At 35.3% G+C, this 21,238-nt stretch overlaps 1 protein-coding gene and 1 pseudogene across 2 annotated transcripts in view; one reads left to right on the top strand and one right to left on the bottom strand.

Annotated features, from left to right (window-relative positions):
* SMURF2 (SMAD specific E3 ubiquitin protein ligase 2) overlaps positions 1–21,238 on the top strand; it is a 94,585-nt gene that overhangs the window by 52,350 nt on the left and 20,997 nt on the right. For both annotated transcript variants that reach the window (XM_012747458.3, XM_075994684.1), the window contains 6 exons: positions 439–504; positions 4,629–4,713; positions 6,994–7,077; positions 9,737–9,939; positions 12,546–12,630; positions 18,433–18,591. In XM_012747458.3, coding sequence (XP_012602912.2) covers positions 439–504; positions 4,629–4,713; positions 6,994–7,077; positions 9,737–9,939; positions 12,546–12,630; positions 18,433–18,591 — 682 coding nt within the window. The remainder of the gene's footprint in view (positions 1–438; positions 505–4,628; positions 4,714–6,993; positions 7,078–9,736; positions 9,940–12,545; positions 12,631–18,432; positions 18,592–21,238) is intronic.
* Positions 8,814–9,051, bottom strand: LOC142861966 (cytochrome c oxidase subunit 7B, mitochondrial pseudogene; annotated as a pseudogene).

The following is a 21,238-nucleotide window of genomic DNA, read 5'->3' as shown; positions in this document are numbered from 1 at the left end:
GATTTAATCCTTAATAAATATGAGGGTAGTTACCATTGTTACGTGTGAGAAAAACAAGGCTTGGGATAAATTGCTTGTAACCAATAACTATTAAGTGGGAAGCCAAGACTCACTCTGGAGTGATCTGAAAGTTTTGGAGAGAAAGTAGTTGTCTATTGGCAATATGATGCACCAGTATTTCATGGTTGGTTGGTTGTTGGTTTGTTGGTTTGTTTCATGGTTTTTGAAGTCTGAATTTATCAAAAGTTGTTGAGACATTTATACTAATTGTATATGCAGTTGGAGAATTTTAAACATTTACTTTGTAATTAAAACATTCTTTATATGGTAGGTATGATTTTTAGTGAATTGTGGAAATTTACTGTCACTCTATAGATACTAGAATCTCTGATACCAGCTAATTTTTTTGATTGCTTTCTTTTGGTTGATTTCAAATAGATCAGAGGTTGGATCTGTGCAAACTTGGGCCAAATGACAATGATACAGTTAGAGGACAGATAGTAGGTAAGTGTGGAATTTACAGTTATGTGAATTTTGGCCTCATTAAAACTGACCTAATGTCTAAGTACCTTGTAGATTAAAATATCATAGCTATAGTGTCATTGTATTAGCATGAATTAAATATGAATCATGTATAATGTTTCCAACAGTGAACCTAGGATTTAGATTAACTTAATTTTAATGTCAAAAAATTAGCGGCCGGGCGCTGTGGCTCATGCCTGTAATCCTAGCTCTTGGGAGGCCGAGGCGGGCGGATTGCTCAAGGTCAGGAGTTCAAAACCAGCCTGAGCAAGAGCGAGACCCCGTCTCTACTATAAATAGAAAGAAATTAATTGGCCAACTGATATATATATAAAAAATTAGCCGGGCATGGTGGCGCATGCCTGTAGTCCCAGCTACCCGGGAGGCTGAGGCAGAAGGATCACTCGAGCCCAGGAGTTTGAGGTTGCTGTGAGCTAGGCTGACGCCACGGCACTCACTCTAGCCTGGGCAACAAAGTGAGACTCTGTCTCAAAAAAAAAAAAAAAATTAGTAACTCCTAATGTTGGAAAGAACAAGTGATGCTTTAGGAAGGAATTTTTTTTTTTTTAAACTTTATAGATGATAGTAAAGTTTCCTGAAAATAATTCTCAAACTAGTTTTTGAGTAAGAAGAGAATATTTTGAACTCTTTGTTTAATGTTTAGTGTTTTCAGTTTTAAAATCTGTGCTAATTGAAAAAAACAGGATGAGCAATGGTACTGTAACACTGATTGGAAAAAGGGAGAAATTGTTACCTTACTCAAGGCACTTATTGGACTGGTAGGTTATCTTGAATTAACCTAGAGGAAAAGGCTAGGTATAAAATTTCCTGAGACTTTCTTAAGAATTGATGAGTTGAGATTTTTATCAAGATTCATAGTGTGGAAGAACACTGAAGAGGACACCTTGGAGGCTTCTTAAAGAAGAAAAATGCAATCTTACACATCATGATAGAGGAGAATATAAAATAAGATAATTTCATTGTGAACCCACCAGAGAGGTTTTAGTTACCAAAAGTACAAGGCAGTGAATGAATTGGGTTCATAGTTAAGGAACTGCCATAGTAGCCACATAACAAAGCCCTATTGTGGTTGTCCTAGGGAAACATCTATACCTGCAGTGTTATTAACAATTCCTGTAATTATTAGATTGGGAAGGGGGTAAAAAAATTTCAAAAATCCTGGAGTTCAAGACTTCACATGTAATTCTTCCTATTGTATTTGATTTGATATGTTACATAATGCTTGCCAATTAATGTCTAGGAGTAACAAAACAGTTTTACTATTTGCCTTTATATAAATAACAGACTTTCCTTTGTTAGACATTAGAAATAATACTTACTGGAGTATACTACATAAAAAAACAAGTGTTTTAAGTGTGTGTGTGTATACGTATATTTATTTAAAGCTCTTAGGTGACACTGGTGTTCATAATAGGACCATTAATAAGAGAGAGGCAGGCTAGGCTAGACTCAAACATGATCCTGTAGTTCTCTCATTCAAAAATGAGGAGTTTCATTTTTTGCAGAATTAGCCCTCTACAAATAATTGTAAATAGATATATTTGACATCTTTTTGGAAAATGAAGAAAAGTATACTAGAAGACTAACTTTAAAAAATATATATTCCAAGGCCGGCGCGGTGGCTCACGCCTGTAATCCTAGCACTCTGGGAGGCCGAGGCGGGCGGATTACTCAAGGTCAGGAGATCAAAACCAGCCTGAGGGAGACCCCGTCTCTACCATAAAAATAGAAAGAAATTAATTGGCCAACTAATATATATATATATATATAAAATCAGCCGGGCATGGTGGCTCATGCCTGTAGTCCCAGCTACTCGGGAGGCTGAGGCAGGAGGATCCCTTGAGCCCAGGAGTTTGAGGTTGCTGTGAGCTAGGCTGATGCCACGGCACTCACTCTAGCCTAGGCAAGAAAGCGAGACTCTGTCTCAAAAAAAAAAATAAAATATATATATATATATTCCTCATGTGATTATGGAAGCTTAAGAAAGAAAAGAAAAAAAAAAAAGAAAAAAAATATATATTCCCTCCTAGTATTTTTATTTACATGTATTTCTATATATTTTTCTTTTTAATTACAGTGAGTATAAAATTTTTATTTTGCCTTTTTCCACTTACTATAACCATTTTTAGTATTTATATATAATCTTTGTAATTAATGATTTTTAAAGAATGAATTATATAGCTATATCATTACTTAATCATTGAACTTAAGTTATTTTTTGCTGTTATAACATTTAAACTTGCAAACATCTTTGTACAACTTTGCTTTATCACTTTTTATAATTGTTACCTTAGGGGGAAAACCTTCCAAATTGAGATAATTCAAGAGGTATAAAACCTTTTCCCTTGCATTTAAAACTGTTATTCAACTTTTTCCACCCTTTTTGACATTTTTTTAGTTTTTTATTATAAAATAAAATCTAAATATTGACAGAAAACCTAAAGAATACACATAATCATCATTATCACCTTAATGTATACCTCTTCTTAAAATGAGATTATACCATGCAATTTTTTTTTTTTTAGAATGAGCCTAAGTCTGTCTCCAAGGCTGGAGTGCAGTGGGCTCATCATAGCTCACAGCATCCTCAAACTCCTGGGCTCAAGCAATCCTCCTGCCTCAGCCTCCTGAGTAGCTTAGACTACAGGCACTTGTGACCACACTCAGCTAATTTTTCTATTTTTTGAGAAATGGGGTCTCGCTCTTGCTCAGGCTGGTCTTGAACTCCTGCCATGTAAATTTTGTAACCTATTTTAATCTATCATAAACATTTTTTTTTGGTCCCATGACTATACTTCTATAACATTTTTAATATTGTATGGTAGTCCATGGTGGACATATAATTCATTTAACTAGTCCTTTATTGTTGGATATTTAGGTTGTTTTTTATGTTTTAATATTATAGACAGTACTTTGATAAACATAGTATTTCTAAGATTCATTTCATATATTGCTAGAATTAGGCCATTTAAAAACACCTACAGATTGCTTAGGTGTTCTGTAATATATAGCATTCTGGAGATATAAATTAAGCCCATGAAATTTTTTAGCTTTGAACCTTAATGTTATTTAAACAAAAAAATACATTGTTTCTACTGTGATTGCATTTTGATAAGTACTTCACTTACTTTGTCTGTATAAAAATTGATTGAGTATAGTTTTCTAGTATAGTTTTCATTAAATATTTACCTTCACTGAAGAGGTATGTTACAGTGTTCTTTCTTATAAATGGGACTTAATATAAAGGAGCTCTGAACTTTCTGATTTTTTTTGAAACTTTTACAGAGCTGGAAGATTTCCGAGTTTTGAGATCCTTCCTTGAATGAAGGATCCTTATTATACTTTATAGGGTAACCTATTAATTCTTTAAGAAGTTGGGATATAGTCAGGTTTGGCTGTACCTCTTGTATCTTTTGGGAGAGTTGCCAAAAATAGAATTAAAAGAATACCAGAGCAAAAAGGAAGGGCTTCAGGGATATCATTTAACCTAATTTTCCCATTATTCAGATTGGGATTATCTAAATCTTAAATATATTAAGGGTTTTGTTCAAGGTTCTGGTGCTAAACTAGTTGGTAGAGCCTGCTCTAGTGTTTATATCTCTTGCTTCCAAGTTTTTTATTATTGATTCCAAGTTTATAGGGGTGGTTTTATACTATACGGTTAATACTTATGAAATCCAAAGATTGCCTTCTTGCCAGAATCCAATATATTTTTTTAAGATGGTCATATTATTAAGAGGTAAATCCAAATTAATATGAACTTGATAAACTCTTGTACATGAATATGCTCTTAATACATTATGCTTCTTAAGTGCAGTAGTGACTTTGCATTGTACCATTATAGTGTCAAAAACCAAATTAGACTCTCCTCTGTGAACATGGTAAAGTGTAGAAAACTGTAAAATTGTAATGTCACTCCTAAAGGGAAAAAACTATGGGAAAAGAAATTATAGATTTTAGTAGAGACCAAAAAGTTCATTCTAAAGTATTAAAATAAGCCAAATGTCTTCTGAAGATAGAAATTTTAGATCGAAGTAGTTCCTTTTAGTTCTATGAATCTTAGTAATGTTTCTGTTGTTTAATAGTAAGTCTTCAGTCCAGAGACCGAATAGGCACAGGAGGACAAGTTGTGGACTGCAGTCGCTTGTTTGATAATGATTTACCAGACGGGTAAGCTAACATCACTAAAATCATTAGAGAAATATGTAGATGATATCCTTAAAAGAATGAGAATAAGTTAGTGTTTATTATATGCTTTAGGAATTTGCTATGATCAATTCCCGAATGTAGATTTTCCTTCTACTGGTAAAATTAGTGAAGGATCTTGTCACAACAAATTTATAAAAGCCATGAATTAAATGTGTTAAATTTGGTTTTTAAGAGTTTTGCCAGCTGGGCACGGTGGCTCACACCTGTAATCCTAGCACTCTGGGAGGCTGAGGTGGGAGGATCGCTTGAACTCAGGAGTTTGAGACCAGTCTGAGTAAGAGCGAGACCATGTCTCTACTAAAAATAGAAGGAAATTAGCTGGACAACTGAAAACATATAGAAAAAATTAGCTGGGCATGGTGGTGCATGCCTGTAGTCCCAGCTGTTCGGGAGGCTGAGGCAGGAGGATCGCTTGAGCCCCAGGAGTTTGAGGTTGCTGTGAGCTAGGCTGATGCCACGGCACTCTAGCCCAGGCAACAGAGTTGAGACTCTGTCTCAAAAAATAGAGTTTTGCCTAGGAGACAAATGAAATTTCTTGACAAATATAACTCTCTTGTAAATATTATCTATTTAAAAGAACAACTTTTTTGTTTGATTAAATTATTCAAAACAGGACATGTACTGAATTTGAAACATTGCTCTATTTAAGAGGGATAGGATAGAGAATTTAGGTAATAGCAATTATAACATAGTAACATTTATTAAACATGTATGTGTCAGATACTGTTATAAGTACTTTATATACATGATATCACTTAATTCTTATAGCATCTTGGAAGGCAATATATAGCTTATGATTCTAGGATTAGACCATCTGGGTTCTAATCCTTACTCTTCTGCTTACTGACTTTATGATCTTAATTTTATTTAAATTCCGTAAGTTTCAGTTTATATTTTTTATAAAACCAGATGAATAATCAATACATACCCCATGAACTGTTGGAAAGGTTAAATAAAGTCATTCATATAAAGCACAGTGTCTTGCACATAAGTGTTTAATAATTAGCTTATATTATTTCTACTGCTACTACTATTGTTAACCTCCGTCATTTTATAGATTAAAAAATCCTGAGACTAAGGTTAAGTAATTTGCCTAAAGCCACAGAGTAAGTGGCAGAGTCAGAATGCACAAACCTGAGTTTTCATTTCAAGGGTCAGATCTTTATCATTGCTCTCCTTGTTTAATGCTAATACTGACACTTTTCTGATTTTATTTTTAACTTTCAAAGTATTTTTAATTAACTTCAATGAGATACAATTTACATACAATAAATTGCATCTGTTTAATGTGTATAAATGGTTGAGTTTTGACTGAAATGTTTTCATAAGAAATTGTACATCCAAGCTATGGTATTTGCTCACTTTGTTTAAACTTTTAAAAATCGCTATAATTCACTGTTAATAGATCACTTTAGCTTCTAGATCTGTTAACTCTTTTATGGATGTGAGGTAGATTATAATATTTTTGAAGGGAAAGTTTAAAGTGAAATAACTAATATTGAGAGAGTACAGCAATGTAAGTCTTACTATCCTAAACTTATAGTACAATTATTGTACTATAATTGTAATCACAGGGGAGGAAACCTAAATATCGATTTTCTGTTTTTTAATGCCATCTAACCTCTGCCAATATTTTGGTAGAAATATTAACATTACTACACTTCTATAGTCATTTGCCTATTTTTTATTATATGAATTATAATAAAGAGTTGAGAGACAAGTGGCATTCTTGATTTTTAAAAAATTAGTTTGGGAAGGCTGAATGCTTTATAAAGCTTTTATGTTTTTCTAGTGAAATTTAAGTTTTTAAGAAAATTATGTGTAATTTTTATTTTTAGACTACCTGGGTTCTAATCTTTAGTCTTCTGCTTACTAGTTTTATGTCCTTAATTTTGTGCTTAAATATGTTTTTAGTATAGCCATTATCCCAATATTCTGGAGGAATTAATATACTTTTGGTGTTGACATTATTAAAACATTCTTGGAATTTGGCTAATGGAAAATATTTGTCACTTCTCAGTATAAATATTTTAGAAGCTTCAGAATTCCATAAAAATATATGTTGTAGTTCTAAAATAAGGTGAAACAATTCTGTATTCTGTGAATTAATATTTCAATTTGGCATTCCAGATTTATAACAACAGATGTATTACTGGCTTGTTAATTATGTTGAAAACATTCTGTGTTCCAGCTTCCTATTAATACATATTAATGCCTTATGTTTCAATATTTTTATATAAGCTGGGAAGAAAGGCGAACCGCCTCTGGAAGAATCCAGTATCTAAACCACATTACAAGAACTACACAGTGGGAACGCCCAACACGGTAAGAACACACAAATAGTTTCCCAAGGTCTATGCTAGTCACCCTCTTGAAGTCCCTTTCTGTTTTATCTGTCAGCTTTACTAGATTTTTTTTCCCTCAGGAGTGTACTGCTGTAGATCTTCAACAAAGGTGCTTGACAGGGTCATCCTGTTACTGTAGCTCTACAATGAGACGTAATATTTGTTGAATAAGTTAAATGAATAAGTTGAGCCATCTTATTTCTGGGAATCTTCTGTTTATTTTTTTGAGTTTATGTTTGAATCTATTATTGAATGGCTATAACAAAATACACATATAGGGTCTCCATTCTTTCAGTCATATGATGGGATGATTATCTTCTCTTAGGTCTAGGTAAGGTTTGTGATCAAGACAACCAGATGCTCTGGGACCACATGGTGGGAGGGACATCTAACTTAGAGTAGGGGTAAGGAGGTGGTTAGAACTCGCTAAGGAAAACTCTTGAAGGAGGGGAATCTGTGAACTAAATCTTGAAGAATAGCTGTTATAGTCCCTTTCTTTATGGAGCTTAATTTATAAAGACATCAGAATGGAAGACAATTTTTGGAAACTGCAAGTCGGTCCTTTTTTTAAGTAACTGAAAACAAATAGGGTAAGTTGGCTGAACCTTGCTCCCTGCCCCTTTTAAAGTAAGAACAAAGTTTATCATCTCTGCTCAGTGTTATGTTTTGTCTTGGCTTTTTCCTTCTGAGCAGGACTGTCACTAGGCATAGAATATGAAATGCTCCTCATTAGCTATACCTACTGTTATTTATTGGGGATTTATTGTTTAATTCATTGAATCACAAAGTTTTCTTTATTCCATTATGATTCTCAGGAAAAATCTTATTTGAGAGTGCATTTCTAATACAAAACTGCCAAGAGTTTTATTGAAGTTGCAGGACCCGTTTTTACTATATGTGAGCATAAATGAATTTGTGCTTGTGTCAGTGTTTAAGTGGTGCTCATTTCCTTTTAATGCATTTAACTGCTAAGATATATTTCTACAGGTATAAAAAGTTGGTTGTTTTAAATATTAGTTTAAAAATGAACTCTTGATTATTGTTTTATTTTCTAATATCTTAAAGGCTGGAAACTCCTTTAAGAGACGAATGATATTCATTCAATAAACATTTATTGAGCTATGCACATATATATGTCAAGCACTAGGTACTTGGAATATTTATAATAGGGAATAAACTAGGCAGACTTCCTTCCCTTCTCAATAAACTAGTGGGAGATGACAGACAAAAACAAGGGTGTGAATAAACAGGAAAAATATCAGAGATAATTGCTGTGCTGAGGAACTAAGTTGATACACACTATCAAATGACTAGGTGACTTAGGAGGCAGTAGTAAACTGATTTAAATGGCAAAGCCAGGCCTAGGGAGAGTAGGAGAAAAGAGTATTCCATGTGGAAGGAAGAGTTACTGCTCTCAGGTAGAATGACCTTGACAGGCTCAAGGAACAACAGGAAAGGATATCAGTGTGGCAGAAGCAGAGTGAGAGGGAGAATGGTAGGAAATCAGGTCTGAGAAGTAGGCTGTAACTACATCAAGTAGTGCTTTATAGGCCAGTACTCACATCTTCAATATATGTGGATTTTTTTTTTTTTTTTTTTAGGTTTCAAATGTACTTTATTTCTTCAATGCCATATTTTAATGGGTACACAGTGCTTTTACTTGGCATCAATTATGAATTGGTTTTGAAACAATCAGTATTACATCAGCTGGGATGATTACTTCTCTCTCCACTCCTTTGGGGTGACTCTGCAAACAGGAGACAGGTTCCATTGTATTCCAATTTGTGTTGCTACATATGTTCATACAGAAAGTGGCTCCAGTAGCTAATACAGCATTACCGTATTTGTCATGAAAATCAGGTATTTGTTTCTGGTGGCTTTGCCTTGCCATTGTTTGCTGAATGTTTCGAACTTGGAGATGGCTTAGTGCATTTTTGGCCAAAGGAAACATCATGAAGCTGAAGATAGAACTGTGACGAGTCCAGCTGCTGCTTGGGTGCAAATCTGCTTCGAGTACCCTTGCAAAAAAAACAAAAACCAAAACCCAGTATATGTGGATTTTATATAAAATAATTTAAATTCATAATTGAGGACATGCTTATCACTTGGGTTTCTTTGATGCTTAGAGACTTCAGGTTTGCTTTTAACTCAGAGTTCTTAAAATCTTTTTTTTTTTTTTGAAACAGAGTCTCACTTTGTTGTCCAGGCTAGAGTGAATGCCATGGCGTCAGCCTAGCTCACAGCAACCTCAAACTCCTGGGCTCAAGCAGTCCTTCTGCCTCAGCCTCCTGAGTAGCTGGGACTACAGGCATGCGCCACCAGGCCCGGCTAATTTTTTCTCTATATATATTAGTTGGCCAATTAATTTCTTTCTATTTATAGTAGAGACGGGGTCTCGCTCTTGCTCAGGCTGGTTTCGAACTCCGGACCTCGAGCAATCTGCCCACCTTGGCCTCCTAGAGTGCTAGGATTATAGGCGTGAGCCACCGCGCCCGGCCGAGTTCTTAAAATCTTATTTGTGTTAGTCATTCTATTTTCTTACGTGATAAATGATTGTTATTGCAGTATATACATTGTCTAGAGAACTCTACTTTTGATATCCAAATTGATAACTTCTTTTTCTTGTTAATTTTCAATAGACCGGCATCTGAATATTCTAGTCCCGGCAGACCTCTTAGCTGCTTTGTTGATGAGAACACTCCAATTAGTGGAACAAATGGTGCAACATGTGGACAGTCTTCGGATCCCAGATTGGCAGAAAGGAGAGTCAGGTCACAACGACATAGAAATTACATGAGCAGGACACATTTACATACTCCTCCAGACCTACCAGAAGGCTATGGTATGACATCTAGCAAAGGAGAAATAAAGTATGGTTTACTGTTTTAGCTTGCTAAGAAAATCAACTTTAAAAAAAGTTTATTAATCTGGGTTTAAGGATTCTACATGAAAGTAAAAGTAAATGTAAGACTTCCCAACTTTGAAAAATCTTTGAAGTGACAGAATACCTAAACAACAGTTAGACCTGGCTAGTCAGTTAACCTTAGCTTTTGTGCTCCTTTATAATGAAATGAGATGAATGCCTTATCACAGGGGTATTTTGAGGAGCATATGAGATGATGTTGAGACTACTTTGTAAATACGCACTATATAAAGGTAAGGTGATATTTTTATTGATAATGGTAATCTGAAGTCCAACGACCTGCAATGTCATTTTCTAGGCGTGCATATTTAGAAATTATTTCAAAAGCATATTTCTGGTGGTATTCATATATTTGTATTGTCTATAGTTTTAGATTATCTGAGTGATTGGATTGTTCTAAATGAGTTAGTCACTTCTGTTTGTATAAAATATTATAATATATAGATTCCTAGAATTATAGAATTTCATGTGGAAGATGACATGAATCTTCTCCTAGTTGAATGCAGAACTTTTAAAATTAATCACATCTTGCAATGACTTATATGTAGTATGAACTCGACTGTCTTCTCTTTGCTTGCCAAGGTTACATCCTTGCCTGCCAAGGTTACATCCTTGCCCTCTTAACACTGACTGTAGAAAAACTATTTGGGACTGTGGTGACACCTAATGACCAACATTGGGAATTGCCTCCTCTAAGTTTTCTTTTTGCTCAAAATATTTTTAAAAAATGTTCTGCAAATGCATGATTCTAATTTTAATTTTAAATATATATATATATATATTTTTTTTTTTTTTTTTTGAGACAGAGTCTCGCTTGTTGCCCAGGCTAGAGTGAGTGCCGTGGCGTCAGCCTAGCTCACAGCAACCTCAAACTCCTGGGCTCAAGCAATCCTCCTGCCTCAGCCTCCCGAGTAGCTGGGACTACAGGCATGCGCCACCATGCCCGGCTGATTTTTTCTATATATATTAGTTGGCCAATTAATTTCTTTCTATTTTTATAGTAGAGACGGGGTCTCGCTCTTGCTCAGGCTGGTTTCGAACTCCTGAGCTCGAGCAATCCGCCCGCCTCAGCCTCCTAGAGTGCTAGGATTACAGGCGTGAGCCACGGCGCCCGGCTTTAAATATGTTTTAACTCTTGAATTAGAAAAAAATTATACATTAACTGTTCTATGCCTCACGGGTTAATTTACAACACAGTGATTATTCTTATTGGCTTGGGGAGACCTAGGTGAATATTGTGACTTTGCCACATTATACTGAACACATTATTTAACCTCTCAAGGCTTAAGTTTTATCCTCTGTAAAATGGGGAAAATAACAGTACCAACCATGTGCATTTGCGAGAAATAAATTGTATTATCTCATATGAAGCACTTGTCGTAGTGTCTGGCATAGAAAGCACTTAGTAAATTTTAGCTGTTGTTATCAATGTTCAGTCCTTAGAATAAGGTATCTCCTGCCATTTCTCTTTAATTGAGATTATAAAGCAAGTTGTTTGAGTGGGGGTGGTTATACTTTTACAATATTTGTGTGATTGGGATTAAAAAAAAATTTGTACAACCAAAACGTACAAATAAAGTGGGTACCAAGGCTGAAATTATTGCAGCTGTCATCTAACTGATTTTAAACATTTTTATAATTTTTAACCATAGAAAATTGAAATTTATTGGCTTTATAGATTTATAAACAAATTAAGTTTGTACTATTAGCAATAGCTTTATTTTAGATATTAAAAATTCTCATTAGATTTTTTTAAAGGAAAAGTGGTTCTGTTACTTAAAAAAACAAAGACTACAAAACACTGAAGAAACCCTTTTTATAGATTTTTCTCTTCACCGTGGCTTCCCTGTTCTCTTCCCAAGAGCTTTGAGTTCAGCTCACCATTGACTTTTTTTCTCCCCAGTGGGCACACTTACTCTTTAGTCTACTTTCTAACTGTGTTATTTTTCCATCTTTTCCTGTTTATGACTATAGAGTTTCTCTCCTGTATGCTGTCTGTTTTGGGGCTCTTTAAGCCCACAGTGTAGTCTTCAGAACACATGTCTGTCCAAAAAAGAGAGAATATAAGTTTTGTTTTAAAATTAGGCATAATAAAAAATCAGTCTCCAGACCCTTTGAAAATTTCTGAAAGTGAACCCCAGTCTTTCCAGTCAGCCAGCCTCTCCCCCTGAGCCTTTGTTCTTCTTAGTCTCCACATTTAACACATAAAAAAGATAATTTCTTTATCTTTTCTTTTTCTTAATTATTGGTTTGTAACAATCTTGTTTTCTACTTTTCATTGCAACATGTTTAGTATTTGAGTCTTATGAGTTTAGTTAGCTTTTATATAGCTGGCCTCTGACCCTCATCACCATTTATAAGATTGTTTCCAAGGGACAGAACAAATGGTTTGTAAAGCCATTTTTGTAATGAAATAGATTGGTAATTTGGAGATGTTTCCCTATTAGTATATCATTTTAATATATAGCTGTTTTTATCTGGATATTTTGAATATTTTTTTTTATTAGTATTGATTAATTTTACAGAACAGAGGACAACCCAACAAGGTCAGGTGTATTTCCTTCATACGCAGACTGGTGTGAGCACGTGGCATGATCCAAGAGTGCCTAGGTAAGAAAATATCTTAAATACTCTTCATACCATTGACTATCCATTTTATGTAGGATTTCTTTGGTTTGTTTTTTTTAAATCTTTAACTTCTAAAAATAGTTTATGTAAGAGTTTGGCTCTTTCTAATAGTCATTTCAGTTTGACGTTTAGTAGAAAGTCTCTAATCTCTGCAGTCATCACATGCTAGTTTCTGCCTCAGCCTTTTCCCCCTGCTCTCACTTAAAAAAAAAAAAAAAAAAAAGTGGGTAAACACATGGGTCTTGGCTGGGTGTGGTGGCTCATGCCTATAATCCTAGCACTCTGGAAGTCCGAGGTGGGTGATCGTTTGAGCTCAGGAGTTTGAGACCAGCTTAAGCAAGAGCGAGACCCCATCTCTACTAAAAAAAAAAAAAAATAGAAATTAGCTGGATAACTAAAAAAAAATACATATATATATATATATATATATATATATATATATATATATATATATATATATAAGCTGGGCATGGTGGCACATGCCTGTAGTCCCAGCTACTCGGGAGGCTGAGGCAGTAGGATTGCTTGAGTCCAGGAGTTTGAGGTTGCTGTGAGTCAGGCTGATGCCATGGCACTCTAGCCTGGGCAACAGAGTGAGACTGTCTCAAAACAACAACAACAAAAAAAAACATGGGTCTTCTAGGAGTTTGAAAACATACCCTTTAAAAAGTGTAGTAGTCAAATTGGTACTGACTGACTAAAACTTTGTTGCTCAAATGGTGGTAGCGTGCAGCAGGGATTCGGGGTGGGGAGGCCACATCTTAAGGATGTGGCAAGCATTGTAGAGGGGAAGGGAATACCTCTAACCCTTTTTAGGGAGAGGCAAAGATATACAATGTAACTAAAATGTCAAAAAAAAAAAAACACCCAACCTTTTATCGAGTGGTGGGCAGGTGGGGGGGGGAGGAGGGGAAGGGGGTATACTTACATAATGGGTGTGATGTGCACCAACTGGGGGTTGGACACGCTTAAAGCACTGGCCCAGAGGGGATGAGGGATGGCAGGGGCAATATATGTAACCCAACAATATTTGTACCCCCATAATATGAAATAAAAGGAGAAAAAAAAAGGGTAGTAGTGGATTGATACTCTTATTTCTGGTTAGGCTTTTTTTTTAAGGTTAAAAAATTTTTAATCATATATAAATGTATTCACTATTCTTTTAAGTGTTCCTTAATAAAATTTCATGTTAAAGTAGAAAACAGCCTAATTCAACTCAAATATATTTATTTTAAATACCTAAACTTATAAATTTGACCTGCAGGCATTGCATTTACTAATGAAAATGTTATCTTTTAACTTTAAGAGGATGGAACAACACACAAATCAATTTAGTGATTTAATATGTTTTTGATACATTTTAGTATCAAGTAATGAGTTTTTCAAACATTACGTAGCTATTTTGAGTTATTTCTAGTGAACAGGTGCAAAGGACCACATAATCTGGTTGAAGCTGCAAAACTTGAATTCGAAATTAAATTCTAAATCAGTTTTGTATGTGTACATGTACCTTTATAGGATGAGGATATTTTATATATTGAGCACAATACCCACCTCCTCTGCAAAAAACAAAAAAAACCCCAAAAAACAAAATATAGCCACTCCAAACCCCAAAACAACCCACAGAAGGTCTGGAAATCTTTTTCCTGCCTAATGCTTATACTCAGTGTATTTGAATCAAAAACATGTGACTAGCTAATCTTAGGTTGCTTTGATACTCTCTATTTATAAATAAAACTATCATAATGAAAACGTTTTACTACGTCATTATAGAGCTTAATTAGAATACTCTGAGGGTGGCAACCAAGGGAATGTACTATCATTAATTACTGTATCAAGGTTGCCAGTTCTGTGTCTTGACAGTATAAGCTATTAGTTTTTAAAAAGTAGTGGGGAGGATATTTTACATTTGTTTTCTAAGCTTACAAAAAAAATCCAAGGGCCTAACTTTTAGAAATCAGAGTTTTGTTATATAAATTATGTAAAAAATATTTTGGCATCTGTTTATCAAGTTGAAGGTCAACAATAAGCTTTTCTTTAAAACTAATAAAAATCAAGGATGGGCACGGTGGCTCACACTTAGAGATAGTCCCAGCACTTTGGGAGGCTGAAGCTGGAGGATCACTTAAGGCCAGGAGTTTGAGACTAGCGCAAGCAACATAATGAGACCCTATCCCTACAAAAAATAAAAAACTAGCCAGTATGGTGGCATACATTTGTAGTCACAGCTAACCAGGAGGCTGAGGCTTGAGTCCAGGAGTTTGAGGCTGCAGTGAGCTATGATTGTGCGACTGCACTCCAGCCTGGGCAACAAAGTGAGACCCTGTCTCAAAAAAATTAACTTAAAAATATGAAATTACTAAAAATCATTCATAGAAAAAGTATAAAAAAATTACTATTTCTTACTAAATGCTGTTGTACAATAGTGAGAAAGTTGACCTTGACTTATCTATTGAAAGAATAGTATGTAAGCTGGCAATAAAAGTTGAAATTGAGATAGATTTCACCACCGTTGTTGGTAATAGGCTCTTATTCTTGAGGAAGCATATCAGTTTTTCTTTAATGATTGAGGGATTTCTAGAAAGGTTTAAAAATATCTCATGTTGAGTACTGACACCTATTTTGAATAATGACTATGAAATAATGCTCTGGATTATTTTTTGTTTTCTTGTTCTGTGTGCCCCAAATTATCTTAAAAATTTGTATCTTTTGGAGAATCCTTTAGTAAGTATGCTTTTTGTATGGAGGATCTTTTATCAAAGCAGAGTATAAATATTTAGAGTCTATTAGAATATCATCACTATTCAAAGGCATTTATAAAATTGCATAAATCAGACTCTTTAAAACAAACTTTATTTAAAGATACCTAGTATGCTTAGTCCCGTTTCATCATGTTTTGCATTTCTCTTTAAAACAATAATTAATGCCTTGTTATTTATTATATTGCATACTATAGTCTTGAGATACAAATCTGTATTAGTTTTTATGGCTGCATAACATTCCATTTTTCTTTAATCAGTTCCCAATTAGACATAAAATTATTTCAAGTTTTCTGCTGTTTTATCAATGCTTTAGCACTCTCCCTATATGACTTCAGATTTATAAAATTCTAAATAAAATGATACAAAATCAAATTCTGCATTATATCAGTAGAATTATTCATTCTTTGATTTTAGTAATTGTTTTTTATTTCTAAAAGTTCTATTAAATTCTATCTGTTCATTCCTAATCTCTCTCACTGATAGGTCATCTTTGTGATTGTACCTTTTTATTTTTCTAAACATTATATATCATAGCTATTCTCTCTTTTTGGTCTCTGACAGTATGTAGAAGGAATCTAATTCTGTGGTTTATTGTTCCTATTGACTCTGTCATAGTGGCTTTCCTTTCTCAAGTGTTTGGTGTTCTTTGATTGTAGGTTTATTATTTGATCTTAATTAGTTGGAATTCTGTGGACATAAAGTAGGAATTTAGGGAGGTTTCCTTGAATCACTTCATCTCCCCTTTGAGTTCTCCACTTAGTGAGGAAGTTCCAGGTTTCATTTCCCAGCCTTGCTGCTGGTCTGCCCTTTGGCCTGCCTGCCACTCACGTACCAGTTCCACTCAGTTCACTGTTTTTGAGGAGGATTCTTGGAATTTGCCCTTATCTCTTTTGAGACTAGCAGTGTCTCAAATAGTGTGCCCTCCCCCCCCCCAAGCTTTAGTTCTATAGCAAGAGAGTCTCCTGGGGCACCCATAGCAGAAGTCAGAATCGCTGCTTCAACAAATCTGTGAGTGCCGATTTGCCCATCGCTGTGTTTTACTATGATCACTAAGAGGTTATTTCAGGAAAAATATTTTTCTTAATTAATGTCTAAAACATGATTTTTTTTTTTTTTTTTTTTTTTTTTGAGACAGAGTCTCGCTTGTTGACCAGGCTAGAGTGAGTGCCGTGGCGTCAGCCTAGCTCACAGCAACCTCAAACTCCTGGGCTCAAGCAATCCTTCTGCCTCAGCCTCCCGAGTAGCTGGGACTACAGGCATGCACCACCATGCCCGGCTAATTTTCTATATATATTAGTTGGCCAATTAATTTCTTTCTATTTATAGTAGAGACGGGGTCTTGCTCTTGCTCAAGCTGGTTTCGAACTCCTGACCTCGAGCAATCCACCCGCCTCAGCCTCCCAGAGTGCTAGGATTACAGGCGTGAGCCACCGCGCCCGGCTAAAACATGATTTTGATGAAATTTATCATCAGGTGTAATTATCTGTTACAGTTTAAATTTACCTTAGGGCCGGTCAAGGTGGCTCACACCTGTAATCCTAGTACTCTGGGAGGCTGAGGCGGGGAGGGTTGCTTAAGGCCAGGAGTTCAAGGCCAGACTAAGCAAGTACAAGACCCCAGCTCTACAAAAAATAGAAAAAATTAGCCGACGTAGTGGCACACATCTGTCGTCCCAGCTACTCAGGAGGGTGAGGCCGGAGAATTGCTTAAGCCTAGGAGTTTGAGGTTGCTGTGAGCTGTGATGACACCACTGCACTCTAGCCTGGGCGACAGAGTGAGACTCTGCCTCAAAAAATAAATAAGTAAGTAAATTTACATTAGACATGCTGCATTTTATTTTTTTCTTTCTTCTTAAATAAAAGGACCACAAAATAGTTTTTACTGTCTTAGGTGTTTGAGTTTGCTTGGTCAGTTTCAGAGTATGTCATTCCTTGGTATTGACAGATGGATCTGATAGCCTAAAATGTTGATTTAGGGCTGGAAATGAGCTGAGCTGAGCATAGCGTACGTTTTTATGTACACAGCCTCAGTGGGGTCACTGATGGCAGAGACTTTACTCTCCCAGTGGATGACAGCAGCAACTTCAACACTTTGGAAGCTTCACTCTGGAAGATTTTGTTCTAACAATGTAGAGGATGAAAATTTGCAATCCTATTCCCCATTTATTATAAATTATGTAACTCAGGAACAGCTAAGCGGAAGCAATGCTTAGGGCAAGGTATGGAGGGAGGGCCAAGGAGCTTTGATGCCCTCTCTGGGTGTACCACCTTGTACGAGCACCTAGTGTGTTCACCAACCTGGAAGCTCCTTATTTCTTTCTTTGAGATCCTAAAATCCTTGCCTATATATAATATAGAGATATATTTTATGTAAGAAAGTGATAGTCTTTGGTTCATTAAAAGTCTTTTAGCTCTTTTTATTGCAGCAGTTACCCTTAGAGCATTATTCCTTTGGTGTTTAAACAGGTTCTTCATTCACTAGTGTTACATATTTCAGAATTCAAAATGGAGCAGTTATCCTTTAAAAAATATACTGTGACATAATTTCAGTAATGTTTCTAGTTTTGCTTTGTTGTAGAGCTTAAATTAATCATGGAATGGACATTTATTTGCACAAATTTTATGGTATAGTAAATGAAAGGAAATTTTAGAAAACATTTAATTCTTTATATCACTGACCCTTATAAAACAATATTTTTGGTCAAACAAGTATTGAAATACAGTTTATGTTGGCAGATGTTATGATTGCTTTTATATTAATTTAAAATCTGTACTACATTAAAACCTAGGAACTTAAAAAAAGTGTAGGGTATGTGATAAGTTTTTCTAAGCCATTTATAGATTGGGTTTTGAATATGTGAGTTTGTTAAGCCATTGGGAATTGAAGATTCCAGCTGAACATCTCAAGTTTCTGAAACAATACATTTTCTCAGCCTTCATGGAATTGTTCTGTGTCATTTACGCTTGCTTGGCACAGCAGGCCCAGCAATGAGGTATTTTTTATTTTATATTTGTTTTTGCAGGGATCTTAGCAACATCAATTGTGAAGAGCTTGGTCCATTGCCTCCTGGATGGGAGATCCGTAATACCGCAACAGGCAGAGTTTATTTCGTTGACCATAACAACAGAACAACACAATTTACAGATCCTCGGCTCTCTGCTAACTTGCACTTAGTTTTAAAGTAAGTTTTTGAAATAATACATGTTAAAATGTGAGTCTGAACAAGAGGAAACTGATAGATGCTTTTTATAATAAATGTGAAAGAACATCTGTTCTCCAATTACAGTTTACTTTTGTTGAGTAAAATTTTATGTTAACAGTGTGACAAATTTTACTCTGATATGAATATTGTAATTTAAACCAACTACGTTCCTATATGTAGGAACCTGTCCTGAAATGTTAGGGAAAGAACGTGTAGCAAAGATGCATAAGTGAGGGGGCCTTTTACAGACGCAATAGTTTGACAGGCGGAGTAGAGGCTGCACGGGCTAATTTTGTGTTGCCATTATAACACAAAATTATTAATATTAATGGCTAACACTTTAACAGCACTTATGATGTGCCAGGTGTTCTTTGTAATTTACATATTAGCCATTTCATCCTCAGAAAAAATTCTGTGTTAATTCCATTTTTATAGATGGGAAAACTGGCATAGAGGTTAAGTGACTTCTCATAGGTCACTGGGAAGTAAGTGATCAAGTCTGACTTCAAACCCAGGCACTCTGGCTTCAGTCTGCTGTTAACCACTACTATCCTGAGCATTGTTGTATATTATTTGCATCTTTTGCGTTCCTTTTCTCTCTAGCTGCTTAATTTTTTCTAACTCCATTACTTATTGGCATTGCCTTCTAAGGAAGGGGATAAGAAAGAGAGAAAAGGGAACTTTACCACCAAGCAAAGTAGCAAAGTATCTTTTTCAACAGTTCCTGCAAAAACACTGTGACAGTGGCATGGCAACAAGGGTTTTAGGGTAAGAATCTGGAGAACAAGGTTCACTGTGATGCCCAATAATTCACTTTAGCTTCTCTGAATGAATGATGATATTACCTGTTCTGCCTTCCTCATTCATTTGTTGTAAAGTTCTCAGGTATATTAAAAACAAATCAGTACTATAATTTAAGATGACTTTTGAAAATATCCCTGTTACATTAATCTTTTTGGAGCTAGGTTAAGTAAAGCAAAAAATTTAAATGAGAACCATTGGTAACAACTGTTATCAATTGTTTAGGATAACAGGAGAAAGCATTTTTAAAGTATATATCTTTGGTTCCTTCTTTGAAATATATATAGTTATCCTGGCAGTCTCACTATGTCAATAGATCTCAGCTTATTGTGGATAGAAGATCATAAAACCTTGATTAAAAATGAAGATCACTAGTATTTAAAAGCCTTAAAATGAGTAAGCAATTGAAGAAATACAGAGAAGTATGGACTATTTACTAGGATCAACAGCCTAGATAGCAAAATAAGTGTGGTCTGCAATCTACACTTTGAGTAACACTGCTGTAGGGTACTTACCTAGTGGTGGAATTACTACATTATAGAATATTTTTATCTTCAACTTTAACATGTGTAAGGGTGACTTTTCTACAGTAGCTATAGCAATTTAGTCCTTTACCAGCAGTATATGAGTTCCTGTTGCTCCAGAATCTTGCCAGTACTTGGTATTGTTTGACTTAAAAATTTTTGCCAGTCTGATGATGATTAATGGTATTTCATTGTGACTTTAATTTGCATTTGCCTAATCACTAATGAGGTTGAGCACCTTTTTATAGGTATATTGACCATTTGGATTTCCTGTTTTTGTGAAGATGTGTCTTCACATCTTTTGACTATTGTCTGTTAGTAATGAACAGCTTTTCAGTGGTCTACTTGACCAGTTGTATCAACTCTTATGAGAATTGTTTATATTTTTTGCCCATTTTTCTAATGTTTTCTTTATATTTTAAAATTTTATGTGTAGATGAATGTTTTTAATACATTTACAGTTTTGCCTTTTACGATAAAGTCTTTAACCCATCTGGACTTCACTTTTGTGCGTGGATTTTTCTAAGTGGCATATGGGGGCAACTAATTGGAATTTGGGGAGAAAAGGAGTAAATGAGATGTTGAAGCTCTCTACAGAGTGTTTTTGTTTTAGTTTTTTGTATTATAATTTTTTTACCTTTCTGCTTCTGCTAGACTTTGGAATTACTTAAGAAGAGGACCCATATCCTATTTATTTTTGCTTCTTTAGTATGTAACATACCCAAGTACTTGGCAAATGTATAACGATAATGAAGAGCCAGAAGGGCTCTTTCAGAGGCTCAGAGAAGCTCCAAGAGATGGTTGTACTTTACCTCCTGCCATCAGGATCATCTCTTTAGGTAATAGGAGTTTGCCTTGATGTTGCCAGTGGAACATCTCATTAGAACAGTTACAGATCTTCTGTCTTTTGGCTGAAGTTAGTTGTAGTAAATAACTGAACAAAGGCTGGGCGTAGTGGTTCATGCCTGTAATCCTAGCACTCTGGGAGGCTGAAGTGGGTGGATCGTTTGAGCTCAGGAGTTCAAGACCAGCCTGAGCAAGAGTGAGACCCCCGTCTCTACTAATAATAGAAAAGAAATTAGCTGGACAACTAAAAATGTATAGAAAAAAGTAGCCGGGCATGGTGGTGCATGCCTGTAGTCCCAGTTACTTGGGAGGCTGAGGCAGGAGGATCACTTGAGCCCAGGACTTTGAGGTTGAGAAATGGGAAATGTTGGTTGCATTATAATCACATAGAGGGTGCTTACCTGAGCCGGACGAAAATGTGGGGCAAACTGTTTTAGAGAGGAATATGATAGTCA

Source organism: Microcebus murinus, chromosome 18 (genome assembly GCF_040939455.1).
Source record: "Microcebus murinus isolate Inina chromosome 18, M.murinus_Inina_mat1.0, whole genome shotgun sequence".
Classification (NCBI taxonomy): Eukaryota; Metazoa; Chordata; class Mammalia; order Primates; family Cheirogaleidae; genus Microcebus; species Microcebus murinus.
The sequence above is the reverse complement of the archived record's forward strand: the minus strand, read 5'-3'. Positions and strand labels throughout refer to the sequence as shown.